Raw genomic sequence first — 13,651 nt, forward strand, 5'->3', positions numbered from 1 at the left:
TAGAGCAGTAAGGGGGTTGTGCCATCCATCCCAAAAAACCTAACCCAATCTATATCACTGTGATATAATTTTCATATAATGATGGTGCTTATTAAAAGATATAAATTTGAAACATAAAATTAATGAATATATACATTTACTGGTAAATGCATACATTGACTACTAAGTGTATATATATATATATATATTTATTTATATATTTATTTATTCATTGATTTCAGTGCTTTTATTGTGACATACATATATGCAATATAATGAATATAATATATATAATCTTATATGATTGTATATTATTGTCAATTATAAAAATGTACGAGGGTGCTAAATATATAAGAATAAAATTTTTACATGTATGTCTATCATATAAAAATAATAAGAATGATTTATTTATTATATTTATTCTCAGTCATATTTAATACAAGTAATTAATGGAAAGATATTTTATAAATACGAATCATGTTTTTTATTATATGTTTATATACGATAAAGGAATGCATTCAAATAATATTCTCTAATGCATAGTCACAAATAATGAGAAGCGTACAAATTTTAAAAAGGACTAAACATTAACAAAAAAATTTACACATTTAAATAAAAATTGATATTTTCTGCGATTATTTTCACATATTGCTTAGCTTTCATTGACGTCTCTTCAAATGATTCGTCGTAATATGTTTCCTCCATCATTAAATCCATAATCTTGGAACATGAAGTTACCACTTCGTACCAAATCCGTTTGTAGATTTGTAATTCTCTGTCACTCCGAATTGTTGTACGAAAATTCTTACAAGCGTCCTCTAAACACTTTACTCGTTGTTTATGCAGTTTTATTTGATTATCTCTTCGTTCTTCAAAATCTGCAAAATATTTATATGTATCCGAAATTTTAAGTGTTATTTTTGCATATATTACAATGTTAGTGTCTACAGTAAAATATTTCTTCGCTGATTCCAGTTGCATCAAAGTTTTTTTAAAAATCGATTTGGCATCAGAAAAATTTAATATACTTGTTTCTGTGATACTAATAGTTGTGCGTTTCAATTCTTTGTCTAGACTAGAAAATATTAAATGTAGCTCCCCAGATGTTATTTCTAATTTTGACACAATATCTTGTATCTTAGATTTGTTTTCTTTATTCTGTGAGAATTTTTCCATCCAGAAACGTAAAAGAGAAACTCCATAGGAACCCCAAGATTTAGAACTAAGAGCAAAGGCATAATTATAACTTTCATACAAGTGAGAAGAATCTTTATTTTCTTTCTTTGCTGGTTCCAGTCTATCTACAATAAATCTACATATTACATAATCTCCAACAGCAATGTGACTTCTAGCTTCAGCGAAACGACCGTTTGCTAGAAAGTATCTAGACAGATCAAATAAGGTTACAGCCATATCAAGACACTTTTCATCAAATTTTGTTTTGTCAGCTACCATGTTTGTCAGTCGAATGTTTAAAATCCTGTACATATATATTACAAATTTGTGCTTATCTTTCGACCTTGCAAGATATTGAAGTCCTAAGTCTTGTAAAGTTGTATGATGCAAAGTTTCCAAGATAATTCTAGAATTAAATTCTTTTTCTTTAATACCAACAAGACTTGCTATGTGGATGGGATCAGGGCAATTATCCCTCAGTGTGTATTTTAAATATATTTCCAATGCTGAATTCAAGAATCTATGAGTACACTTATTTTTGCTTACTCTCCCATGAACTGAATTCGATTCGTTAAGTGCACCTATAGATGTCAATATAGCTTTACGGTCAAAATATTTTCCTTTCAACAGTTCCAAACATCTTGAAAAATGTGTTGTAGCGGTATTTAGATCGTCAGTATCCGTAGAAGGAATATATTCTAAGCCTATGTTATAATAAGCATTCGATAAAGCAACAATATCATCAAATTTTGAGTCCCTTGAAACATCCATTACATTCTGATATAATACGTTCATTTTCTCCTCTATCGCTTTGATTTTTTTTCTCTTCTTAGCAATTTTGATATCTTCATCCATGTACTTTACCTCAAACGACAATTGTAGAACGTCCAAAAATGTCTTACTAATATTCATACTTGTAGCGGATTCGGTCGGTACCGTTTCTGTATAAACAATAATAAGAATTAACGGTGAAAAAGCATTATACACGGACACTTATTATTCTAAATTATTTATATGCGTACCGAGTTGAAGGATTGCCTGTTTTTCTTCCGTTACTTGTCTGAGGAACGCGAACATTATTGCTCAATATTAACACAAAGACAATTTCCAGTATTGAATTTATGGATTTGTGTTCCGACTTGCAAATTTATCAAACGTTCTCTAATTCTCTAATCCCAGATGGGGGATTCCGGATACACGTGCTATGCATGAAAATTGGAGGGGGGTTTACAGTGTTTACACTTCTCATATCCAATAGAAAGGTATATTTTATAGGGATCAAATTTTTCTTTATCTAGGGTTCCTAAGGCGTTCTATAAGATATCAAATTGCGAATCGGACGTTGGATACAAACAAAGTTTTTCTTACAATAGAGCCATAAGATCTCACTCAATAATGACCGAAAGTGTCAAATTTATTTATTTATTTATCGAATAAACTTTCAAAAGAACACGGTATAAACATCCTCTTCATTATGAATTCTAAAAATTTATAATAATGACGTAATATTACAAAAATTCACTGCCAGCGATGGAAATCTATAGTACACGTAACGTATACTATAGATTTTCAGCGCTGGCAAAGAATTTTGGAAACAGCCTGTGAATGAAGCTGAACAAATGCACCAAATGTAAAATACTTATAACTAATTAATGAAGATAAGATGTCGTGAAGACTATTTTTATTTTTACATTTATATATTATCTGTAAAAACAGAAATTATGTAAGTTCTATATGTTATATGGCGAATTCTACAAACACATCTGCAAATGAAAATTTTAATAACGAAACATTGTTTTAATTTTTAAATAATAAATATATAAAATTTCGACCAATCAGATTGTTCAATATTTGCGCGGCCAATGACATCGTACGATGAATAAATTGCTTGCAAGTATCGAGTCTCCAATATTATCGTTCTACGCGTATGTATATAACTATATAGTATAACGCAGTATTTTGTCTTATTTATCTTCTAATTCTATGTTTAATCTTCGTCACGCGTAAAGTTATACTTGTATCATTCCACTGCACGCAATTTGAAGTCACGATGCACGAATAATTAGACACGACCCCAAATCACCTAATTTCATATTGCGTTCCATACGCAAACTTTCAACGCGCCAACTTTCTGCGAATCTGATTGATCAATTTTAAACGCTTTCTGTTAAAAAATAATTGCAATACCGCGATATGAATATGCTAATATACGTTCATTTTTGTATCGAAACATTTTCGAAGATTTGCTTAACATTTGTCGGCATGATAATAGTTATTTCGGGACTTCTGGCATTTATAAAAATGCATAAATTATAATCCTATTACAAATATTGATACGCAATGAATTATTCGCAGATATTGCCGGTATGTGCATGATCATGGCACCATTGAACAAGATCAAAATTTTAGATATTACCTCCAGAGCACAAGCACTACAAACATAGGTGAGAATATAATTTCTTTTGTCAATAAAACATGCAAATAATATATACGCAGTATTCGTACGCGACGTACATGAATAAATACGTGAAATTTTGCAAGTGTTTTTTCGGGATTCAGGGGAATTATTCGACGCGAAAATTTCCTTGCTTTGTATAAAGGCAATCTCGTTTAAATGATTAAGCCGTGCCAAACGCAACGATATAATTTACAGTGCATAAACGTTATAAAAAGGTGCGAAAAATATTGGATATTAGAACCTGCTCGAATTCATCAGTATATAATGATGTTTGAAACCACGTAGCATAATTCTCGGATTTAATACAATTCGGATTTTTTTAAATTGAAATATTCCATCAGATTATTTTAAATTCACATCAGTAATATACTTATTACTGACTATTTGAAATTCTTCTTATATTGATAAGAAAACTGGCATTTTGCAAAAGATATCGGTTCAACTGAAGGCCTAATATTTCTTATTCACCAATAAAGTCAGTATAAAACATGTGCATATATGAAGATACAATATATACAAGTTGCATCAACTGTATGTTCATATATAGCGTACGGTAATAATGATAATAACATTGATAATAATAGTAATTGTATAGAAAAACAGATCAAGAAGGACTAGCAAGACTGTCAGACAGGGCGTAATATATACCTATACATTATGTACATTATGTACATTATATACATTATATACCTTAATACATTTCTATAAAAATATATTTAATGTGTGATGTATATAACATACATAATCTTACATGATTGTGTTATTGTCAATTATTGTAAAATGTAAATCATTGTCAAATATAAAAATATAAGAGTATAATAAATGTAAGAATGATATATTCATGTATGTCTATCATATAAAAATATTAAGGAACTTGATTCATTCAAGAATTATTTATATTCAGTCATTTAATACAGATAATTAATGGAAAGATATTTTTTAATCACATATCATGTTTCTTATATGACTTATATACAATAAAGGAATGCATTGAATAATATTCTTCAATGTAGTTACAAATGAAAAATGAAGAAATCTTAGTAAGGGCTAGATATAAAAAAAAATCTAAACTGCATTTAAATAAAGATCGATATTTTCTCTGATTATTTTCGCATATTGATCAGCTTTCATTGACAGTTCTTCAAATAATTCGTCGTAATATGTTTCCTCGACCATTAAATCCATTACCGTGGAACATGAAGTCACTATTTCGTACCAAATCCGTTTGTAAATTTGTAATTCTCTATCATTTACAGTAATTGCTTGAAATTTTCTACGAGCGTCCTCTAAACATTCTACTCGCCGTTTATGTAATTTTATTTGTTCACCTCTTTGTTCTTCAAAACCTGCTAAATATTTATATGTATCCGATATTTTAAGCATTATCTTCGCATAATTTTCGATGTCAGTGTCTGCAGTAAAATATTCCTTCGCTGTTTCAAGTTGTCTCAAAGTTTTTACAAAGACTAGTTTGGCATCAGCAAGATTCAATATACATGTTTTTGTAATCTCAAGAGTTAGATGTTCCAATTTTTTTTCCAAGGCAGAAAATATCAAATTTGAATCTTGATATTTTATTTTTAATTTTGATATATGATTTTGTACCTCAGAAGATTTACTTTTTTTATTCTGTGAGAATTTTTCCATCCAAAATCGTAAAAGAGACACTCCATAGGAACCCCAAGCTCTAGCACTATTGGCAGAAGCATAATCATAACTTTCAGACAAATGAGAAAAATCTTTACTTTTTTTCCTTGTTATTTTCAATTTATCTGCATGAAATGTACATATCACATAATCTCCAATAGCAATGTGACTTTTAGCTTCAGCGAAACGACCGTTTGCTAGAAAATATCTAGACAGATTAAATAAGGTTAAAGCCATATCAAGACATTTGTCGTCAAATTTTGTTTTGTCAGCTACCATGTCTCTCAGTCGGATGTTTAATATATCATGTATGTACTTTACAAATGCGTGATTATCTTTCGACCTTTTAAGATATTGACGTCCGAACTCCTGTAAAGTTGTATGATGCAAAGTGTTCAAGATAATCCTAGGATTCGATTCTTTTTCTTTAATACCAACAAAGCTTGCTATGTGGATGGGATCAGGATAATTATCCTCCAATGTGTATGTCACGTATCTTTCTAATGCTGTATTCAAGTATATAACATTATATTTCCCTTCCTCCACTACATCCCAAACTAAATGCAATTCGTTAAGTGCACCTATAGATGTCAATATAGCTTTACGGTCTAACATTTTGTCCCCTAACAGTGTCAAACATCTTGTAAAACACTGTACAGCGGTCTTTAAGTCGTCAGTATCTGTAGAAGAAATATATTCTAAGCCTATGTTGTAATAAGCATTCGATAAAGCAACAATATCATCCAATTTTGCGTCTCTTGAAACATCCATTACATTCTGATATAATACATTCATTTTCTCCTCTATGGCTTTGATTTTTTTTCTCTTCTTAGCAAGTTTGATGTCTTCATCCATGTACTTTACCTCAAACGACAATTGTAGAACTCCCAAAAATTTCTTACTAATAGTCATACTTATAGCGGATTCGGCCAGTACCGTTTCTATATAAACAATAAGAATTAACGGTGAAAAAACATTACACGGACACTTATTATTCTAAATTATTTATATGCGTACCGAGTTGAAGGATTGCGCATCTTTCTTCCATTACTTGTCGGAGGAACGCGAACATCGCTTGATATTAACATAAGGACAATTTCCAGTATGAATTTATGGTTTTATGTTCCGACTTTCAAATTTATCAAGCGTTCTCTAAAGGTGAAATTTCATGGGCAGTGAAAAGCAGCAGCAGATCGTACTGATTGGCTATAAAATAGAGGAGTTCTAGAAACTCGAGAACTTCTCTATTTTGTAGCCAATCAGTACGATCTGCTGTTGCTTTTCACTGCGCATGAAATTTCACCTTAATTCTCTAATCCCAGAGGATTCCGCATACACGTTGCTATGCATGGAGGAGGAGGTTTACACGTCTCATATCCAATAGAAAGTTATATTTTATAGGGATCAAACTTCTCTTTATCTAGGGTCCCTAGCGCGTTCTCCTATAAGATATTTAATTGCAAATCGAACGTTGGATAGAGACAAGTTTTCCACAAAAGAGGCATAAGATCTCACCTAATGACCGAAAGTGTCAAATTTATTTATTTATCGAATGATCTTTCAAAAGAACTCGTTGATGTAAACATCCTCTTTATTATAAATTCTAAAAATTTATAATAAAGACGTAATATTACAAATATAAAGAATAACTAGAGATTAATTATAACAAGATTTATGTACAAATTAAGTTACTTATTAATATAACTTCGCGTTTATATTAGAAAATGAATGTATTTGTTAAATTAACTATTTATATATATATTTATATATATATCGTAATGACGTTATTATACATAAATATACACTGTAATGTCTCGTTCCGCGCGTACTTGGCATTACCGGCGTGTACTCTTGATATATATATATGATATATATAATGTCTCGATTCCAGAAATAGTTAATTTAACAAATACAATCATTTTCGTGCCTGTATATATATATATATATATATATATATATATATATACAGGCACGCACAGGAAAAACGCTTTCAATAATGACGTTATTAGGAAACTTGCGCTACAGTCGACACGATTAAAATTAAAGAGTGCTACTCGTAACAGTCAATTTTCGATGAATATGAATTTTACATTTACATTTTATATATGTACACAAATAAAAAATTCCAACCAAAATGACTTTGAATATCATTAAATATCACTAAAAGTTATATGGCTAGCAAAAGCTCATGTTATAGTATTACGTTGCAGGTGATTTCAGTTCACGATTAACCATCTGTAAGATCCGAGAGATAAGATTCAGAGGAAAATAGAACACATAGGAGACACATGGACACGTGGCACGTCGCTCCATGGCAGGACGGCAAGACACAATACAAATATCTCACGTTCTTTACATGAGAATGGATCACTCAAGGTCAACGATCCCCGATTCACCTTTTCCCCCTCCTTATTACCGCCAACTGAAACCACATGGAGTAAACGTTCTTTGCCACGAATATTCTCGCCCGCATTTTTCTCGTAGAACTCGGTATTCACGATTTGCGTCCGCTTTGACGTTATTCAGCAGCTATGACCCGACCCAAAAAGAAAACCGGGATTTACGAGGCAGTCGCGAAAAATTTCGTGGCCGGTGGTGAGTTGAAATCCTTTGGATATCCTATTATTTTGCTCTTTTTTTTGCTTTATCTTCAGAAGCAGCGTTTACGTTGTACACTGCGTTTCATTAATCGAGTCCTTTTGGGTGTAGACTAGTGGAGATGAGCGCACCATTTCTAGGCGCGCAATTGGCTGGGAGGTCTATAGAAATGATGCGCTCATCCACACTAGTCTACACCCAAAAGGACTCGATTAATGAAACGCAGTGTACATTCATACAGGATGCTTGGCATTTTAATAGAAACTTTATGAACGCATCAATGACATCACAGATTCTCCATTCCTAGTTTGTTCAGAAGTTTTGAAACAAATATTTCAATTGAACGTTATATTTAGAACGATTTTAATCAAACTTCGACTACATTAATCAGCGATTAATTTAATCAGCAGAATAGTAAAATGTTTAACTAGCAAAATGTCTAACTATATAATTTGTTATCTCTGATCTAACCTTTTTCTTACGTATGATCGACCAAAACATTAATAATTCTATGTATAATGTTAACGAAACAATATATATATATATCTATCTATAGATATTGCTTGATAAATTGATCACCGATTAAATTAATCGGAATTTGAGTAAAACCACGCTTAATAAATCTATCATATATTCTATAGATTAGTGATGATTATGATAACGATTTTGGATTGTTTAAGACCATTGGCAGCTATTGGCTGCGTTCAGCAGAACGTTTATTTTGTAACTGTTGGAAATTTTCCGAGCTCAGATTGGATTATTCTTTTAGATCTAGAGAAATAATCCAATCTAGGCTCAGAAAACTTTCAACAGTTACAAACGTTCTGCTGAATGTGGCCAATGATTGCTCTCTCTTGATAAATCAATTTGCCTCTTTTTTGTTTAAAAATTAACAATTTATGTATTTATTTATCCGTAATTGGAGTGGAGATAAAAAAAAGAAAATGACATATAAGAGGAACTTTATACGTAAAATATAAACTCAGAGATTGTTTTGAGAAATTTATAAAATTGTAATATATTTTTTGTAATATGTAATAAAATTGTAATATTTCATATGTATAAAATTTATTGTTTTTAATGGAATACTATACATTTTTTTCATGACACAAAATATAAAAAGTTCAGTAAAATAGTTTAAAATAATGTATAAAATAATCTATATTCTTAGAAAATGAAAAGATTCTTCATATTAAATTCTTTGTGTAAGTCCCGTTATATGGTTCTTTATATCCTCCATTACCGTTTTATTTGGCACAAAAATGTTGTGTTTTTAAATATATATATTCAAGAATATAAATTATATAGCTATTAAAATTATTTTTTATAGGTTCTTATGTTGCTTTGAATGTCTATATATAACACTAAATATTATTAATACAATTGAAATATTACCAAGAAAATCAAGTTATGATAAGAGATATTGTGAATAAATTTGAACAAATACAACAGTCAGAACGTGAAATATAAATTAATGAAGATAAAATGTTATAGACTATTTTTATTTTAAAATTTATATATCTATTATCTTTATAAAAACAGAAATTATGTAGGTTCTATTTTAAATAGCGAATTCTACAAACAATTCTGCAAATGAAAATTTTAATAACGGAAACATCTCGATTGTTTTAATTTTTAAATAACAAATATTTGAAGTTTTCGACCAATTAGATTGTTCAATATTTGCGTGGCCAATGACATCGCACGATGAAGTTGCTTGCAGGTATCGCGTCTCCGATATTATCATTCTTACGTGTATATGTATACAATATAACACAAGTATTTTATCTCATTTATATTCTAAATTCAATTTCTGTGAATCTAATTGGTCAATTTTAAATGCTTTCTGTTAAAAAAAAAATAAATAAAATCGCAACACCGCGATATACGAATGTATATTAACTTTTTTATCGAAACGTTTTTGGGGATTTGCTTAACGTTTGTCTACATGATAGTTATTTCGGGACTTTTTTTTGGCATTTATAAAAATGCGTGAGTTGTAATCCTTTTATAAATTTCAATAAATATCAAGAATATAAATTATATATTAAAATTATTTAAATGAATTATGCGCAGGTGTTGCCGGTATGTGCTCGAAAACAGCCGTGGCACCGTTGGACCGAATCAAAATTTTATTGCAAGCGCAGCACGAGCACTACAAACATTTAGGTGAGGATGTCTTTTGTCAGCAGTAGATACAAATAATACGAAGTATTCGTACGCGACACACATGAGTAAATATGTGAAATTTTGCAGGCGTTTTCTCAGGATTCAGGGAAATTGTTCGACGGGAAAATTTCCTTGCTCTGTATAAAGGCAATCTCGTTCAAATGATCAGGGCCGTGCCATACGCAGCGATACAATTTACAGCGTATGAACAGTATAAAAAGGTGCGGAAAATCTTAGAAATCACGTATCAAAATGCTCACGCATCGGATTCAATGCGATTCTGCTTTCTCTTAAACTTAAATTAAAACTCTCCATCATCAATAATTTATTTTACTTATAACCAATTAGCTGAAGTTCCTCCTGTAATGATAAGAAAATTGGCATTGTAAAAGATATCAGTTCAATTGGAGGTCAAATACTCTTCGTATCCCAACAATACTTGATGTTTTATTAAGATAAACGACAATTTTCAGTTGATAGAGGAAGTCTCAGGAACATGTAGAGACGGAATATATGTGTGAGACACAAAGTAAGCAAACAAGTCTCCTTATTGAGAAGCCAGATTATTTGAAGTATCAGTGCACCTCTAATCTACGTAATAATATTTGGCCGATTGTCTGCATGACATTTTGAGAAAATTTCAGCTATCCATTCTGTGTTGTACATACACGTTCAATCTCTGTTTCTGTAATTGTAACTGGTAATTAAAACTGATATTAATGTTCACGCAATTTCTCTCAGCACTTGGAGGAATCATTTGAGCAAAGTCCGCATGTAAATGGATTTTTGGCCGGAGCCGCCGCCGGCGTCACAGCGGCTTCGATTACGTATCCGCTCGACACTATCAGAGCAAGACTAGCCTTTCAAGTTACCAGCAATACACTTTACTCTGGAATCAAACACGCCGCTGTGAGAATGCTGAAGGAGGTAAATCAATCAACGCTCTTGAAGCCTATTGTCAAGAGACACATTTAAATGAAGAAATATAGAAAATATAATTGCATCTTCAGGTCGTAACATTAATAGTCTTGATTATTTTATCTTGGAGATTAAACAACTACGATGATAAATTTTAAATGAACGAATGAGATCATCAAGTCTTTAAAGTTGCACTGAAAATGCACGAACAAGTCGATAAATTGTATATGTTTATAATAGATTTGATATCTTCAGTATTTCATATTCTATATGAATATAGTTTAAACGTAATTTAAAGTTTCATTAATTTCTAATTTTGACGTCTCTTGTTATGTTAAAATAAGGTAATAATTACTAAATATCTCAGGAAGGCGGCCTTCAAGCGTTGTACAGAGGTTTCTGGCCAACTATGTTGGGCATGGTACCATACACCGGATTTTCATTTTATACGTTTGAGAAGGTGAAATATCTAAGCATGAAATATGCGTCACATTATCTTTGTTCCGAGCATGAAACGAATACCGGTAAGTAAGAGGAAAGCCATTCCAGCAAAATGAACAATAAGTATGTGGCAACTAATATTATGTCTCTTTATTTTGAAGGTGGTCTTATATTGAATATACCGGCAAAACTTCTGTGTGGGGGTGCTGCCGGTGCCGTAGCGCATACCTTCTCCTATCCATTAGATGTTACAAAGAGACGTATGCAATTGGCTATGATGAACCCAGCTACATATAAATACGCGTAAGTATCGTGTACGATACTTAATTTACAATAATTGACAAATATATTTATATGTTATGTGTTTTTCTTATGGTTGATTGCTTTTTTATTAGTATCTGTTTTTTAATCTATATGAATTTAAAAAATATTAATTCCATTAATTACTAATTTATTGTGAATAAATTTAACTATTATAATTTTATTAATTAAAATAGTATATTAATCTATAAAATTATTTTTTTTTCCAGATCGGGAATGTTGTCCACTCTTAGAATGATATATATCGAGAATGGCATTGTAAAAGGTTTATATCGTGGAATGAGTGTCAATTTCTTACGAGCAGTTCCTTTTACGGCAGTTGGTTTTGCGACATACGAAGTTATGAAGCAGATGCTCAATTTAGATACTGGAATAAAACTATAACTAAATTATATATATACATATATGTATGAATGTATATGTACACTTTTCGTAATATAAATTAAATCTTTATAGATATATTTATAGATATGTATTATATCTATAAAGCTGTTTAATTTTTTACGAAATGGAAAAGATAAACCGCAGAGAGATCATGTAACAGTATTTTAAACATCTTGCTTTAGTGTTTTTAATTTTTAGCTAAACAAAAAGAGAATAAAAGTTTTTAAATAGATATGTGATTAGAAACTTATGAAAAGATGTCATACATTGGAATGTTCAGATGTATCATATATTGTATATTCGCGATTGATATAAATCTCTTCTAAATGAAAAACTTGCTCATAATTTCTATACATACATACAATAATGTGTGAATGTACATTGTTCAAAATTTTTAAATATTGCAAACTGAATTCATATTACCTATGCCTACACAATTATATTGCAGATTAATACGAAACATAGCAAATGTGTTTCGTAAAAAGTAAATATTTGTTACAAAATACATAATAATCCTTGCTCCAATATTGAAGGAATAAAATTAGGCAAATTATTACTCTGATATGTAATATGCATTATTGTAGATACTGACAAAGCTGTATATTTGTGAGAAAAAAAAGATATTTTTGTACATGTTATCCTAGAATATTTATTTGTACATATAACTCAGAGATATGCTGATGAAGTTTTATCTTTATACATACTACCTATCTTTTTTATCGCGTAACGTAAATACAAGTACCAAACAATAAGCTAATAAAATATATGATTTTATATATACACGATATTTTAAATGATTAAAAACCATGCATAAGAAATGAGTTTTATACATAAAACATTGTGTTCTTTGCGAAATATTTTGTATATATAGAGTGTAAGCAAAACCCTAATCTAAATGTGATAATATCTCTTTATTTTTCTAATTCCTTATAATAAAATGACATTATATAATTATATGTTCATGGCATTTTTCTGTTTCTTTTCGCAAATCCGGGCTTATCTGTGTGATGCCAGATTTTGCAAGCTAAATTAAAAGTATCGAAATAAAGTTCATATCGCGTAAAGTTCAAGAGTATTGCATGCTTATAATGGCTCAATTTTATATTTATCATGTGTACAATCGATTTAAGTATTATTTCAGATAAGTTAAAAAATTATAAAAGCTATCACAAAAAATTTTTAGTTTATTAGGATATACAAAGTTTGCTCCACACATATTGTAATTAACCATATAAATTTCTATAAAGTTAAATCTAAAATGAAATTAATTTTTCTTTCTCTCTCTCTTTCTCAAACAGCTAAGATTATCATATATGTATTAATGAGTTATTTAATTTATTCAGTACGAATATTTTCGAAATTTAGACCAACAAAAAATATTTAATGTATACATGGGTCTCTAAGAATACAGAGTGTTCCATTTTTATGAAAATAGACAAATATTTAAAAAATAAATGGATTTACACAAAATAATTTACGCAAAATTTATATTAAAAAATTGTTTTTATCAGATGTATCACAAGATGTATATCATAAAATTCGTACATCATAAAATCATAT

At 30.1% G+C, this 13,651-nt stretch overlaps 3 protein-coding genes and 1 long non-coding RNA gene across 6 annotated transcripts in view; 1 reads left to right on the plus strand and 3 right to left on the minus strand.

Moving 5' to 3' along the window:
- LOC112455310 (graves disease carrier protein homolog) overlaps positions 1 to 13,399 on the plus strand; it is a 19,779-nt gene extending 6,380 nt beyond the window's left edge. Inside the window, exons 2-9 of one of the 3 annotated variants that reach the window (XM_025017132.1) lie at positions 3,511 to 3,599; positions 7,471 to 7,855; positions 9,935 to 10,027; positions 10,115 to 10,248; positions 10,769 to 10,954; positions 11,313 to 11,469; positions 11,548 to 11,689; positions 11,917 to 13,399. In XM_025017132.1, the coding sequence (XP_024872900.1) occupies positions 7,792 to 7,855; positions 9,935 to 10,027; positions 10,115 to 10,248; positions 10,769 to 10,954; positions 11,313 to 11,469; positions 11,548 to 11,689; positions 11,917 to 12,091 (951 nt within the window). In that variant the 5' untranslated portion in view covers positions 3,511 to 3,599; positions 7,471 to 7,791 and the 3' untranslated portion in view covers positions 12,092 to 13,399. The remainder of the gene's footprint in view (positions 1 to 3,510; positions 3,600 to 7,470; positions 7,856 to 9,934; positions 10,028 to 10,114; positions 10,249 to 10,768; positions 10,955 to 11,312; positions 11,470 to 11,547; positions 11,690 to 11,916) is intronic. The other 2 variants (XM_025017133.1, XM_025017134.1) reach the window with 2 other exon arrangements.
- LOC112455325 lies at positions 828 to 3,503 on the minus strand. The gene is made up of 3 exons (XM_025017172.1): positions 2,178 to 3,503; positions 913 to 2,096; positions 828 to 857 (listed from the first exon to the last, which is right to left on the minus strand). The coding sequence occupies exons 1-3, from the start codon at positions 2,230 to 2,232 to the stop codon at positions 828 to 830; spliced, it is 1,269 nt and encodes a 422-aa protein (XP_024872940.1). The 5' UTR covers positions 2,233 to 3,503.
- LOC112455308 (KIF1-binding protein homolog) lies at positions 4,650 to 6,441 on the minus strand. The gene is made up of 2 exons (XM_025017128.1): positions 6,278 to 6,441; positions 4,650 to 6,201 (listed from the first exon to the last, which is right to left on the minus strand). Exons 1-2 carry the CDS (start codon positions 6,330 to 6,332, stop codon positions 4,679 to 4,681), a joined length of 1,578 nt encoding a protein of 525 aa, XP_024872896.1. The 5' UTR covers positions 6,333 to 6,441; the 3' UTR covers positions 4,650 to 4,678.
- On the minus strand, positions 6,547 to 7,550 carry LOC112455311. Its single transcript, XR_003040850.1, has 3 exons — positions 7,464 to 7,550; positions 6,776 to 6,863; positions 6,547 to 6,702 (listed from the first exon to the last, which is right to left on the minus strand). It is a non-coding gene; the product is annotated as an uncharacterized LOC112455311 (long non-coding RNA).
- Positions 13,400 to 13,651: the final 252 nt, after the last annotated feature.

Source organism: Temnothorax curvispinosus, unplaced genomic scaffold (assembly GCF_003070985.1).
Source record: "Temnothorax curvispinosus isolate PA1 unplaced genomic scaffold, ASM307098v1 QBEX01006010.1, whole genome shotgun sequence".
NCBI lineage: Eukaryota > Metazoa > Arthropoda > Insecta > Hymenoptera > Formicidae > Temnothorax > Temnothorax curvispinosus.

What these genes read in the sequence shown, in the direction of transcription:
- LOC112455325 (XM_025017172.1), bottom strand. Translation starts at nt 2,232, where the DNA reads ATGTTCGCGTTCCTCAGACAAGTAACGGAAGAAAAACAGGCAATCCTT. An exon ending in ACAGGCAATCCTTCAACTCG is followed by an intron (nt 2,097 to 2,177) that starts GTACGCATATAA and finishes TTGTTTATACAG; the next exon opens with AAACGGTACCGACCGAATCC. An exon ending in TTACTGTAGACACTAACATT is followed by an intron (nt 858 to 912) that starts GTAATATATGCA and finishes AATATTTTGCAG; the next exon opens with ATTTTGAAGAACGAAGAGAT.
- LOC112455308 (XM_025017128.1), bottom strand. Translation starts at nt 6,332, where the DNA reads ATGTTCGCGTTCCTCCGACAAGTAATGGAAGAAAGATGCGCAATCCTT. An exon ending in ATGCGCAATCCTTCAACTCG is followed by an intron (nt 6,202 to 6,277) that starts GTACGCATATAA and finishes TTGTTTATATAG; the next exon opens with AAACGGTACTGGCCGAATCC.